The 14,790-nt window shown below is 34.7% G+C and overlaps 1 protein-coding gene across 1 annotated transcript; it reads right to left on the bottom strand.

The window, feature by feature from the left end:
- Window positions 1–4,640: 4,640 nt before the first annotated feature.
- Window positions 4,641–7,736, bottom strand: LOC145034653 (cytokinin riboside 5'-monophosphate phosphoribohydrolase LOG3-like). Its single transcript, XM_078983126.1, has 7 exons — window positions 7,342–7,736; window positions 6,901–6,998; window positions 6,716–6,746; window positions 6,136–6,235; window positions 5,450–5,520; window positions 5,210–5,353; window positions 4,641–4,991 (listed from the first exon to the last, which is right to left on the bottom strand). The coding sequence occupies exons 1-7, from the start codon at window positions 7,459–7,461 to the stop codon at window positions 4,899–4,901; spliced, it is 657 nt and encodes a 218-aa protein (XP_078839252.1). The 5' UTR covers window positions 7,462–7,736; the 3' UTR covers window positions 4,641–4,898.
- Between the last annotated feature and the right edge of the window lie 7,054 nt (window positions 7,737–14,790).

Raw genomic sequence — 14,790 nt, 5'->3', positions numbered from 1 at the left:
CTGTACAAACCATGAAAAGAAATAATATTCCTTGTCATCTTTGGCGAGTAGCAATAATCATTCAAGTCTAATCCTAACCCACTACTAAGCACTAAAGAGTAAATCCTGATCTTGGTGACAAGCGATGATTTCCTATTCCCCATTATCAGGTTCATCTTCCCATGCTCCACATCCCTACTTCTTTTCATCCCCTGCAAATCAGAACAAATGTGAAAACCACATCCTGTATCAAGGACCCAAGAACTAGCATGTGATGATTTATTAGATTGAATAGTATAAATACATGTGAAGGTGGGCTTTATCTTCCCATCCTTGAGGTCCTGCAAGTAATTTGAGTCGCTTCGTTTCCAATGCCCCTTGTCATGACAGTAGAAGCACGTTGCTTCTTTAGGATCAGATGAAGGAGTGGCAGAACTGGATTTTCCTTTGGATCCATTTGAAGAGGACCCATCATGGGACTTTCCCTTGTGGTTCTTGGAGGGAGCTTTCCTCTTTTTCCCTTTACCATGTCCTATAGCAAGGACCAGGGTAGCAACAATAGGGGTGGACTCAACAGCTTTGCCTTTAAGTACACTCTCAACAGCTCTCAACAAACCTTGAAGTTTGCTCAAAGTGACTTCTTCCTTGTTCATATGATAAGTCATCTTGAACTGATCATAACAAGGAGGTAAATAGTGGATGATTATATCAATCGCTAGCTCTTCGCAAAGTTGACATTCAACTTTAGCAAACGGTCCACATACCTTTGCATTCTTTGCAAGTGGCTCGTGATGGACTCTCCATCCTTCATCTTGGTTGTTATTAATGAGGCAACAATCTCGTACCTTTCTTGACGCGCACTTTGATGGTACTTTTCCATCAAATCTTGGCACATCTTGTAAGGCCAGTAGTCCTCGTAGAACCGCTGCAGCTCAACTAGTGGCTACAATTATACACGACACCTTTGTCGCGTCCATTTAGCGAGCCCTATACTCAACTATTTTTTCAGGAGTAGATTTGGTTTCATCGATCTCGTTAAGTTGCTTGTTAAGAACGTATTCCTTCTCTTAGTATCGCAAGGGCATTCGAATGTTATGAATCCAATCATTGAAGTTGGATCCATCGAATGTGATCCTCGTACAAATGTTCATGAGAGAGAAGGAGCTTGAGGAGTTGGAGTTCGAGCCAGAAGCGTTGTTTGAGCCAGACATCTAAAAAGGAAAAGAACAAAGTTTAGATTAGATAAAGAATCCTTAATATAACACCCAAATGAAATATTAAGGTTAGGACCCAACACAATAATTTACAACTAAGAAGAGGGATGTCGTAATCCAATTGCAAATTATTTGAAGGTAGGTAAATGACGATTTACCAATTCCATCACGAAAAACGAAATGAGGAATTAGGTTTTAAATGAAATGAAATTCCTAGATTCTTTTGAGATTCATTGATCTTTTCAATAGCAAGCTTAATCTTGATTATGCCCTTCAAGTTTGTGACTGGGATACCGAGGATCACAAACAAGGTGTGAATAACCATACAAATTAGCTTGGCACTCTCGATGTCGTTTACCACCTAATTAATGTGCCGGTTAGCCACACACGCTCCATTGATCTATGGTAATTCTCGAGCTACCCTTTGCCATCCTTGTTAGTCCAAGTTAGTGTGCTGGTTAACCACACACGCTCCACTAACGAATTGGCAAGGTGCAAAGTGCAATTTCATGGAATAGCATCATTTTCAAATTTTCCTAAAGAAACTAAGATTGAGAATTTATAAAAACATTTAGTTACTTTATAACTTTCATTATACTTATTATGAAAAATTAATGTCCTATCATACCCGTTCGGCTAACGACCCTCCACTATTCAAGAGTGCGGTGGGTAAGAGTGGATACCCAATGTCTGTCATTTTACAGGCCGCTTCCTTAAACATTCCTTATAGTTTCATGAATGAGGCCTACTAACGGTAATATTGACTCATCTTATACATACATATACATATTAATATTTTAATATTAAAATAGTATAAGGATTGTATTTTAAACTTTTAAAACACTAAGGTTTTAGAATTTAATATTTCAAAATTAAAACTTTTAATCAAATTTTAAATTCCAAAATTTGAGGGCAGTTTTTGAAACTTTTCAAAACTTCTAGATCAAATTTTAAATAATTAAACTAATCACATAATTTTGAACATTATCTTTCAATTAGATGCGTATAGTCATTACCATATCATAAAATTCGAATTTATACTGTTAAAACAATTTAAGGTAATGATCCTTATCTAATTGTGGGTTGAAATCCGAAAAATCTGCCAACAGACGAACCAACTTGTAATATCCCGATTTCCGGGAATGAGATCTTAGGGATTTCATGCAACTTGTAAGCCCCATCTAGTCGTGTATAGATTAGTCATCCGACGTGATTTATGAGGTCTACTCGACGAGTCGGAGGACCCAACTCGACGAGTAGGAGCTGAATGAGAAACCCCTAATTTTCAGGGTTTTACACCATATTTAAAGGGTCCTTAGCCTCCCCATACCTCCCTTACTGCCCCCCTTGAGCTCAGAAAACCCTAATCGTGTCTACTCTCCATTTTTGTGTGTTAAGAAGCTTGGAAGGTGGGTTTTGTGAAGAGAGCTTGAAGTCTAAGGAGCTTGGAGCAAGGAGAAGCTTGTGGATCTGATTTCTACTTCATCTTAGCATCATCTTGAAGGTAACAAGCTGTTAGCTTGGCTTCTCTCTAGTTAGATCTCTTCATGCAAAGGTTTAGGGCCATTTCTAGTTTGTTGTGGAGTTATTTTTGGTTATGGGGATGATCTAAGTTGTAACTTCATATATGGACTCCTCTAGCCCCTTATAGTCATAAAGTTCTAGTCTTTAGCAACTTTTGGCCTTCTCCTTACCTAAAACTTCTTCTTTGGCTTGATTTTGGCCTTTAAGACCTTGCATGCACGTAAAGTTTGCAACTTTACGTGGTAACTATCCCTTAGGAAGGTAGATTTACAATTTGGAGCTTTGGGGTAGCTTAAAAACGTCTGAATGAGAAATGGACTGAAGGGACTCTACGAGTTACATGGTCAACTCGACGAGTCAGATGAAGATTGGTTGTTTTTGGTTTATGCACGGACTCGGCGAGTCAGTGAGATGACTCAACGAGTTAGTTAGGGTTTTCCTAACATTTGGACACCGCATGGACTCGACGAGTTGTCTAGAAACTCGACGAGTCAACTAGGGTTTTCACAATTTCTCGAGTTCTCGAAGAACTCGACGAGTCAGTGGGCTACACTCGACGATTTGGGTCAAAATGGGTTGTTGACCTTGACCATTGACTTTGACTTTGACCAAGGGTTGATCAGTTGGACTTTGAGGGGGGGGGGGGGTAGTAATTTGGGAATTTATGAAATTGAATCATTGGTGGATGTAGGTAGTTGAGTTTGGAGCTGTATTTGGGGAGTTTGACATTTATCATCCCGAGCTACTTGTGAGGTGAGTTGTCCTCACTATACTAACAGGGTCGAAGGCACCAATGCCGGCCCTTTTCAGATTTGTATCTGAGTTTATTGCATGATATTCTTATTGATTTGCATACTGGTAGTTATGATGGTGATATGCTTAGTGACCTGGTAGGTCGGTATCCTGGTTATAGGATGTTGCTATTATTAGTGATATGTTAGATCGCTTTGACTGTTATATATGTTAGCGTATGATATTTATGTGCACATGATTGTTTGATTTGGGGGTTGGGTTGAGGCGGACCTACTTTGTGATGAATGCCAACATACCCAGAGCGTACCGGATAGACTACAGGTCCGGGTGGTTGACATTACAAATTTCAATCCTAATTCAACTTATTTAATTAATCTAGTTGATCCGGTTGATTCATGTAATCAAACGGTTTTAAAATCTAAATCTAACTATGTTGCTAATTTTGGATTGTGTTCATATTAGAATCTGATGAATACTCATCCAATGATTGACTTATTTTTTTTTATAAATTATTAGGTTCATCCGTTGCTTATGGACATCGAGCGGGAGCAAATTTGCAAAATAATGAATGCTTAAAAGTTATCATTGAACAATTACAACTCGAAACAACATTTATATGATGGTTTTATGTGACTGAAACCTCCCAAACACATAAGATTTTGGGTGGTTAAGAAATGATGACGGCGATGTGGTTTGAAAGAGAGTGAAACCATGAAGTATGAAATTCGTAAAATGATAGAAAACAAAAAGAAATTGGAATTTTATTTTTAAGCGAAAAAGTAATAAAAATTGATTACTTTTTGTTCCTTTATCACTATTTTGTAATTGTTATAATGATTTAATCTAGTTTGGATTCAAGTGTATGTGACGATAGACCAAGAAGTGCAAACATAAGTCAAAAGAAAATCAAGAAAGTTTGATAGACACTTTTGGTCAAATCAATGGTTGTCTACCGCTCAAACCATACAAAAACTTTTATCATATGGTTTTGTTCAAACATGTCTCCAACATATCGACCCCTTTTTTTCAATCTTACATGTGATCACAAATCATGGGTTCCCATCAAAATCGTCACAGTACATGTCATAAATGCATACAAAAAGTAAACAATGAAATTCCTTCACTTTAAACCATAACAAATTATTAACAATATTTAAAACTATTGGAGAATACTAAAGAGGAGATAGTAATATGCATATATATGGTAATCTTTACAACCTGTGAAATAAACCAGAGTTGCAAGTGAAGGGGGGTTACAAAATGAGAGATTTTCCACATGTTTTCTTGGAAGTCATTTCCATCATTAATAATTTACAAAATCAAAAAAGATTACTACCCTTCACATCAAAAATCTAATTAGAACAAAAGCCCTTTCAAAGTTAGCTCCTTTTTTTTCTTCCAAAAGTCTTCAATCTTTTTCTTCTTTGATCATCTAGAGATATCATAGTCAGTGAATTCAAGTTGTTGCTCAATTTCCCAGTTCAACTTTGAAGCAACACCTTCATGGCTTGGAACATACTCCTGTTTTTTCATTCCAAGAAAATAAAAATCAAACCAACTAAATTCCAACATTATGAAATACTCAATTTTTTCAAAAAATTGACGTAACCCATTTAACTTTATCACATGTACTACATGTCGAAGGAGTTTCATGTTCAATTTCTAAGATATGGATAACAATTTTAATTTTGAAAATGTCATGCGTTTGACCTAAAAAGTAAACAATTTGGGGATTTTACCTCCAATTTGCGAACCAAAACTTTAGCAGTAGGAGCCGAAACGATGATGTGGCGAGCACTTGGGCTAATGAAGCCTTCTTCAACAGCTTTGTCAATGAACGAGAGTAACGAATTGTAGTAACCATCAACATTCAGCAATCCAACCTACAAGATTTTCGAAATTTAAATTATTTTCTCGTCAAATGCGTAAATTTTTAAATACTTTTCAAAATTCAGAAAAGGGTATTTTGGAGAACTTACAGGCTTATCATGAATTCCAAGTTGAGCCCATGTTATGACTTCAAGAAGCTCTTCAAGAGTGCCATACCCACCTACACCCATATTAACAAATCGCAAATTTAAAATAACAAGTTATAACATATGCTTATCCTAAACCTAAAACAATACCCAAATATCATATTTCGAGTTAAAAGATGTTGATGGATTGGTCAAGATTCTAGGGTTTCCAAAAGCCTGATCTTTTTAATCATGAATCTTGGGATATGGGTTGTTAAAAAGTACAGAGCTTTATTTGACCATAAAGCTTCTGTTACAAGTTGCTTTCACAGCACTACAAAGAACAAAATCTGGTCATTACTTAATACCACAACTTGAAATGTAGCTTCTAGGTTTGTGATTTACGCATGAACAGTTGTACCTTTTGTTAGGGGAAAAAACCAAAAAAGGTCCTTTATTATCATTGTGAGCTAAGCATCCTCTAAATTACCCCTAATTGCTTTTTTCTTCATAATCAACTCTAGTAAGTGCACTTTGCATCATAAAGAAACCAACTTTTTCATATCTTTTGAGAGAAAATTGGAAGGTCAAAGCCAAATAATTATAACTAACCCCTTTAACTTTTAAAGTGCTTACACTTTATTACTTGCATATAGATAAAAAAAAAACATTTAACTTTTTTTTTTTTTAATTATAATTAGAAAACTAACCTGGTAAAGCAATAAAAGCATCAGAATGCTTAGCCATCTCAGCTTTCCTTTGGTGCATATCTGCCACTGCTTTAACTTCTCCTACTGTTTCACCAGTCAACTGTATAGACCAAAAACAGTAACCAAATTAATACAAAAACAATCAAAAATACTAATTTTAGCGAAAGAAGTGCACAGTGAAAGTGAAAACAGTGATAAGAATCACTTGTACAACATGCATTAAAACTTGTCCTACTGACCCAATTTGGCATGTTATAAATCAGAAATGGAAAAATATCAGAACTGCTATTTTGAACCCAAAAAACATATAACAGACAAACTACCCAACATGTTATGTTATCTGGATAAGGCTACAATTTACAAGGACCAAACAAAGAAACAAAGTTCAATAACAATTCTTTTCTACACCAACATTGGGATAGAGGAACATTAAAGCCAATAAACTTTTACAATACATATATATATTATATTTATATATAATACAATATTAATCGTATTTCACATTTTTATTTAATTATTTATGTAAAGACTTTTTTTTTTTTTTTTTTCCTTCTGTAGCCATGGCAGACATTAGACATACCTCTCGAGGCATGAGTGTCTTCGGAATGACCCTGTAAACAGACAATAACATGGCAAAACATTAATTTTTTAATAATCTTGTTTTTAAGTTTAATTGATATTTTTGTTTGCGTGTGTGTGTTTTTGAGGTTTTCTAGGTTACGAATCCATGATTAGAATTTAGACACACTTTTTGTATTATCTTACCCAATGACATGGCGACCACCATCATGAACAGCTTGCGAAACCAATCCCATTAACCCAATGCTTCCTCCACCATACACCAAATCGATGTTTCTTGAAACCTGCGAATGAACACGAGTGTACTGAGTCAACTCGGTTATGAAACAAGGTTTGATCCCGTCTTAGAAGCGATGATTTTGGAAAGATTTGAAATGGGTTTTCATTTTTTTTTTTTTTGTGTACATGCAAAGTTAAAACATAAAAAGAAGAAACAAAACTAAGAACTCATCGTATATGAATGTTTTTCAAGAATCTTGAAGAACAACAAAAGGTTTCTTGATGTTGACTGAATCAAATAGTTATGAGAAGAAAACCCCATTTGAACATTGCATATACACATGATTTCAAGAAAGCCCGGATTCAAAAATCTTGAAAAAGTTAAGAGATGGAATGTAAAAAAAATACCAATTCTTTTCCAAGCTCAATTGCAGCATCTTGATAGCTGCTTTTCTTGCCCTGACTACTCCCACAGAAGACACAAATCCTCTTGAACTTCGACACCTTCATTTCACCATTTAGCTCCATTTCTTGCTCTAAAAGTAAGTTTAAATCCACTTTGATAACAAATTTGGGCAAGAATCTGCTCCGGTGATGAAAATTGAAAACACACAGTCACACACTACGCACTACAAACACAGAGAGCCGAAAGGAATATGGGATTTGATGTAGCAATAGGTGCGGCTAGTACAATTCGAATGGATTTGTGTCGAATCAGAGAGAGAAAGAGAAAGAGAAAGAGAGAGGTGAAAAGATTTGTTTGTGCGTATATTTAGTACTTTTAATGGCTTGACCACTCCTTTGCTTTTGGTGCGACCTCTTGTCTCACCATGCTTGTATTTATAAGGATCATGGCACGTGATTAACCCCACCCCCATTCCCTACTCAACCTATCCCACCATATTTTTTACAAATATGGACTTAATCTCCTTTAAATTTTATAATTCTCTCCTACCTAAAACAATTCCAACAATTTTCACTTGAATTGTACCAACAACAATTCAATGTTCCTATATGAAAACCATTTCATATGTTTATTGATTATAGTCGTCAATTATTATCTACAACTTTATCTTGAATTTATATAAAAATAATTATTTTGTAAAGGTAACCAAATTTTAGAATTATATATATATATATATATATATATATATATATATATATATATATATATATATTCATTAGTATTTTTCTTTTATGTGTGATTTAAATGATAGATTGCGTACAATAAGGTTAATAACAAAATATATATAATTATAAAACTTGCATACTAATGGTGTATGAAGCTAGCCTATACACAACATCAGTCCACACAAGACAATTACTTACTAGGCCTGTCCAAGCCTTACCAAAAGGAAGAATATAATGGAAAGGAAGGATAGATATGGAAGGACACAAGGACAACCCAATAGAAAAGTAGAACAATTATCTTGATTCCTATAAGAGTAAACCATGATCTAGCAAGAACACAAGATTTAATAATATATTAATAAAATGATACAATATCTAATATAACATTGTCATGGTCTTCCTTTTCCTTCCTATTAATAACAATTCCTCTCAACACTCCATGCAAGTGTTCGTGACTCACTTCAATCTCTCATTCTCTCTAATAAAGACATCTCTATCTCTATCTTCCCAGCTCTTTCCCACTAAGACGAATTGTCTTTCTTTTTACACAGCAATTTAACTTGATCATTGGAACTTGCTCCCGGGCATAATCCCTACGGCAAGTTTAACAATCCCTTTCATGTTGTTGCACATTTTAGCAAGGGTTGAAGGTGTACCACCACCAAGGGGTCATGGGGTGTGACGTGACCTCGATATTGTCTCGTTAATATCACACTCCTTAAAGTACATTTTAATGTATAATACATATTCTAAATAAATAACATGTACTTATATTATAAATATTTTAAAGTACATTTTAATGTATAATATATATTTTAAATAAATAATATGTATCTATATTATAAATAAAGTATGTATATATCCAAATCCGAAAATCTTCATTTAGGAATATCAAATATCAGTGATTTTCAATCATACATTACTATTTAAGCTATTATATCATAATAATATCATAAGAATTTATGTTGTGTACCCCCTTTTCTCTCTCTCTCTCTCTCTCTCTCTCTCTCTCTCTCTATATATATATATATATATATATATATATATATATATATATATATATATATATATATATTGTCAGGATCATTTACGAATTCAGATTTTCCGGCGAACAACTCTTAAACTGCGAATTTTTTTGTTTAATATTTTTTCTTCAAAAAAAAGTTACATAAAACACATCACTCCTATAGAAACATATTTGCAAAAAGGATCTCATAAAAAGTATGCATATACTAAAGGTGCATATGTGTAAAAACGTTAAAAATTCAGAAAGTTTGTAAAAAATGCACATATGCATGGATGCAACTATCGTATATGTATATTTTTTTCCATTATACTTCTATAGGACCGATTTGCTGCTTTATGTCCTTTTTTTTTACAAAAAATATCACACAAAAAATTTGTATTTTAAAAGTGGTTCGTAGGAAAATATGGGTTTGTAAAATCCTGATCATATATATATATATATATATATATATATATATATATATATATATATATATATATATATATATATATATATATATTGACAACCGAGATGTTTTCGTCACTGATCATTACTAGAAAAGAGTAGAAAAAATAAATGTAATAGCTTTACTATTGTAATATTTGATTTTTATTATATAAAAATCAAATATATCATTACATTTATTTGTTAAAACAACTATTAGAATCGAAAATTAATGTCTAAAATGTTGTACCATTTTCTAAACTGGTTAACATGTTTGAAAAGTATTCGCTAACATGATCTCAATGATATAAGATTCATAAAATCCAACTCCAAAGGAAAGATATATGGATTTTATAAAAATAGAAATCAACTGTGTAATTAAAATTAATTGTGTCAAAATGGTACTTAGAAATTGTTGAGTTTTGGATAAAAGTGCAAAATGGAGACTCATAGTACTCCTTACGATAATAACTTTAGGACAAAGAGTGCCTAAAACGAGATTTATATGAGAAAGATATGATTTTTGTAAAATCATTTGTTTTTATCCCTGTTAGGCACAAAAATAGAAGTCAAAACTAGCTAAAGCAACCTAAAGGAGAGTTGGAGTACCCATTGAGATCGTCACATAGATATAAAGAGGGCTTACATTGGAGCTCGCAGAAAGAAGTTATGATTGCGCGAGGAGCACGTTTATGCCCGTTGCACACCTGACACCGGATACAAGTAGATTGCGAGTGATGTGGCCAATTTAGGAAGTGACGTGTGGCCTTCTCTGGATGGAGCCACAATGATCACGCGCGACGCTCTAATATATTTGTGTCACGCGCACCCCAAATCCATGACCATAAATAGAAGGCGTTGCAGATCACTTCTGCACGCCTTCCATTCTCACTCTCTTTGAAAGTTCGAAGCTACTGCCCTTAGAGCAATCCCGAGCCCGATTCCACCCTGCACCAATGGTCTCATGCGACTAGGGTGAGTTCACGGCCTCAATTTCACTATTTGAAATGCTTTACGGAGGAATACATGCTTATCAAATTGTTTTATCAAAATATATTTATATCCATGAATATCAATCGTTTTATAAAGCTTAAAGCCTTAGGATAATATAACTATAAATAGTATGCCTAGTTTATTATACCTAAGAGTTATGATGTCTAATAGTCTAGGAAGAGGTAATATCTAGATATTATAATGGCCAAATTCCTAGGATAACTTAGTACCTAGAAGTAATGATGGTAAAATATAGGGATATGCACTGTACCTAATCGTTACTTTGCTTAAATATCCAGTTATCAAATTAACCATAATTAGGGTATTTATATGTATCGCAAAATAAAATATATACATATACATACAAAATAATTATCAGATCTAATAGATATAATTATAAAATCTAAAATTATAAGGGGTTTATATTATGATAATTATAAAATCACTAGGAAAGATAAAAACATAAAATACCTAAGGTTAATTCGTTAGTGAACAGTTAATATTCATCCTTAGCCCGATTAAATTCGGCTACGCCGATACTTGTAATCGTTAATTATGCGAGAGTTAGGAAGATATGTATAGATCTATATGGGGATTAACACTCCCACCTATGATTTCTAGCTACAATCCCGACAGTATAACTTTCTTATTAATCACTATTCAACATCTGATGAAGTGTTATGGTGGGGAAATCATAGTGTCGATTATGGTGGCTCATGGTAATACATTACAACCACCTTATAGATCCAACTACCATTAGGTACGCCTTAGAATGATAGATAAAATATGTTAGGATTAGTTAATTATCCTACAAAGATAGTAAATTAGGATTAATAAAACATCCCAATAGTTAATAAGATAGGTCATTAGATATCCTCAAAAGATAGTAAGTTTGGGTTGATAAAATATATAAGAAATGTTTTTCTAAAAGAAAAAGGATTCTTAATTTAATACAACCAAATAAACTATAAAACATGTGTACTCACCAACATTATGTTGACGTTTTCAAAAATAAATGTATTCTCAGAGAGATGAGTGTGGAGGATAGTCGTGTCGAGGAGGAGGTTTTCAAGGAAGCTTGATGGAGTTTAGTTTATTCTATTTTTCGTTTCTAGTTATGTTTAGGATGTGTGCTTGACCATTTCAAACAATGTAATCCCAAATAAATTATAATAAATAAAAGTATCGATAATGATATACTTTTGTGTTATGTTATATATATATATATATATATATATATATATATATATATGTCTCGATCTAATTTCCCCAACGTGGCACCACCCGGCATTTCCGCCGCCGGTCGGGGGTGTGACACATTGGTACCAGTGTTACAGGTTATAACGAACTAGTAATTCCTTAGGAACTACGATTTAACCTAGGGAATATACTTTGAATTAGTTAAACCTAATAAAAGTGTTATTACTAATTACTGTGTGTATAGACTATTTACAGGAGAGGTGACTACTTTGAAATGTTGCTTAGGTCGCTAAATTTCAGAACGACTATATGCTAAAATGATATTGCCCTCCAACACTTCTCATATTGCTGATCCTTGCTTAATAGTCTTGAAATACAAAAAACATAGAATTAATAAAATACCCTTATCAAACACTAATCAGATAAAGAGTTATACAAACTCTTGTAAATACACCTTTTTATTATAAAAAACTATCCATGTAAATCACAACTTAAGAATTTAGGTCAAAATCGAACCCTACGGGTAGTCTAGTATTGCAGTCGTACCACAACTAGATCTAGAATGTGCAACTAATTTTTATTAAGGTTCGATTGACGCACGCCTAAACCTAAATGCCATAGTGTACAATCTAAACGCTTGAATGGATCAGCAGTTTAGTTCGCTTAGTTAAGAGATTAAGACGAGGCCTACGACTAGAGGATCTTCGGATCAATAGCATAAATCGACTTCCTGAAGAATAAAGCCTTAGATCAAGACCTAATGCAAGAGGATGGTATAGTTTGAGGATATACAGAATAGAGATAGACATACGACATACGTACCAAATGGAAAGTTACCTAAGATATGATACTATCTAATATATATATATATATATATATATATATATATATGTATGTATGTATACATATATATATATATATATATATATATATATATATGTGTGTGTGTGTATACACACACTTATAATAGGAAATTATATGTATTATATATTATTTCTCTTAAACCTCTTCTTGTTTGATATCAGAGGCAAGAAATCAAAGCGATACAGAGGATATATGAGACTGGGTGTCGCATTCTTACCCAAAAGAAGATCAAGTGGTGCAACGCACACCTAAGGAAGAGAGCAATTACGATCCAAAGATGCCCCTACCGCCTACCCTAATATCAGTTGATGATGAGCTATTTGAAGATGAAGAAGAGCCCAACGAGAAGGAGGAGCAACCTGGCAAAGAGATCGGTGGAGAACCTGCTGACAGTTCACCCTACCAGATTCATCTTCCCACCAGGATCATGAAGTGACCCAGGAGGAGGACCCTACTGAGTCTGAGTCATCCCCAGAGGTTGTTGCTCCACTTCCTCCATTCTCTGTGAGTATTCATGGTTTGGGACTCAAGACTATAACTACCTTAGAAAGCCCATTCCCAACCCATCCCGCAAGAGGACAGCCTAACAATCATCATCGCCCAGATCATCAAAGAAGACTTTACCCATCCAAAAATGGACTCCACAGGTGGACAAGTGGATCAAGGAGGAGAATATTAGGTTTTATGAGGTCAGAGAGTCCTCCCAGGCACTTAGGCGCGATCCAATTCTAGAGGACCCCACGAATAGAGCGATCTCAGTGTTAGTCTCGCGAGTAGCACAACACAAGGATCACATACATTAGGTGGAAGAGGATGGTGACTCGCTGAGGAGGGAGGTTAGGTTGTTAGCTGGTAGAGTTAGGGAGTTAGAGAAAGTGAGAGATTTTAACGAGGTGAGGATCCTCCACACATACGATCATCCGGAGGATACCCATTCTCTAGTACAGTATCAACAAATCATGATTGGGAGTCTTGAGTAGCATGTGAAGGAGACGGAGTTGAGATTGGTCATGTCAGAGATAGGTACAACCATTATGGATGTTATGATCAGTTGTCTTCAGCACCAATTAACACAGATAATGGCTTGGAAGATAGTTTGTTTTGGGTTGTAGTAGATAGTTCTAGCCAAGGAAAGCTAGGAACTATGATTTTTGGGTTTGAGGGAAGGAAAAGTAGTGTAGCAGATAATAGGAAACTGCTACGTCTTTTGCTTGTAAAACAGATGGTTTTCCTGTTTAAACTAAACCATTATACACTCTTTTGGAAAAACTGATGTAAAAATTTGTTGAAGTTAATGAAAATGATGTGATCTTATTGTATATTGTGTTACTTGATTGATTTGTTTTCTTGATATAGTTAATTCTCTTAAATAAATTACTAAAGTAAAACTAAAAATTTATCATACCAACTAACATATTCCATAAATTTAGAATCATGCCTCGAACAAGGAGAAACCAAGGACAACCCAAAACCAATCCCGAGCCTATGAGCTCAACCGCGATTAAGGAATTAGTAGCCCAACATGTAGTTGATGCAATAGAAAATGTAGAAACATTTAGGAACTTAGGACCAGGAGGCAATGGAGGTAAGAGTTCATAAGGAGATAATCGAGGTCCAACCAGAGTCTGTTTATATAAAGATTTTATGAACTATAAGCCAAAACCCTTCCATGGAAACGAAGGCATATTTGGGTTGACTAGGTGGATGGAAAATATGGAGTCTGTTTTTTGAGATTAGCTTCTATCTTGAGGATGTAAAATTAAGTTCGTCGTCTGCACCCTGGCAGACACAACCCTAAGCTAGTGGACCAGCTACCAAAGACCATAGGTGTTAATGTAGAAAATGCCATGTCTTGGAGTGAGTTAAAGAAACTCATGATTGAGGAGTACTGTCCACAAGAGGAGATGTAGAAGCTGGAGCAGGATCTATGGAATATGATGATGTAGGAAGTTGATGTTGCTATCTATAGAAGTCATTTCAATGACCTTTCCACCTTATGTATCGGGATGGTCACCCAGGAATATAAGAAGATAAATAGGTATATTTGGGGGTTGCCTCAGCCTATCCAAGGCTTAGTCACTGCCTTAAAGCCAACCACCTTCAACAGCATCAAAAGCCTAGCCTTTAGTTTGACCAATCAAGAGATTGTCGTGACATGATGGTTCAGAAGGTTGGACTTCCAAATGTGAAGGGTAGAAAAAGGAAGTTTGGAAATGAGT

The sequence above is a fragment of the Lactuca saligna genome, chromosome 1, assembly GCF_052625555.1.
Source record: "Lactuca saligna cultivar CGN05327 chromosome 1, ASM5262555v1, whole genome shotgun sequence".
NCBI classification, from domain to species: Eukaryota; Viridiplantae; Streptophyta; class Magnoliopsida; order Asterales; family Asteraceae; genus Lactuca; species Lactuca saligna.
The sequence above is the reverse complement of the archived record's forward strand: the minus strand, read 5'-3'. Positions and strand labels throughout refer to the sequence as shown.

Bases quoted from the DNA above. Each gene is read 5' to 3' on its own strand.
- LOC145034653 (XM_078983126.1), bottom strand. From the start codon at position 7,461: ATGGAGCTAAATGGTGAAATGAAGGTGTCGAAGTTCAAGAGGATTTGT. The intron at 6,999-7,341 runs GTATTTTTTTTA...GTTCATTCGCAG, and splicing joins TTGAGCTTGGAAAAGAATTG to GTTTCAAGAAACATCGATTT. The intron at 5,354-5,449 runs GTAAGTTCTCCA...AAAATCTTGTAG, and splicing joins TTGGAATTCATGATAAGCCT to GTTGGATTGCTGAATGTTGA.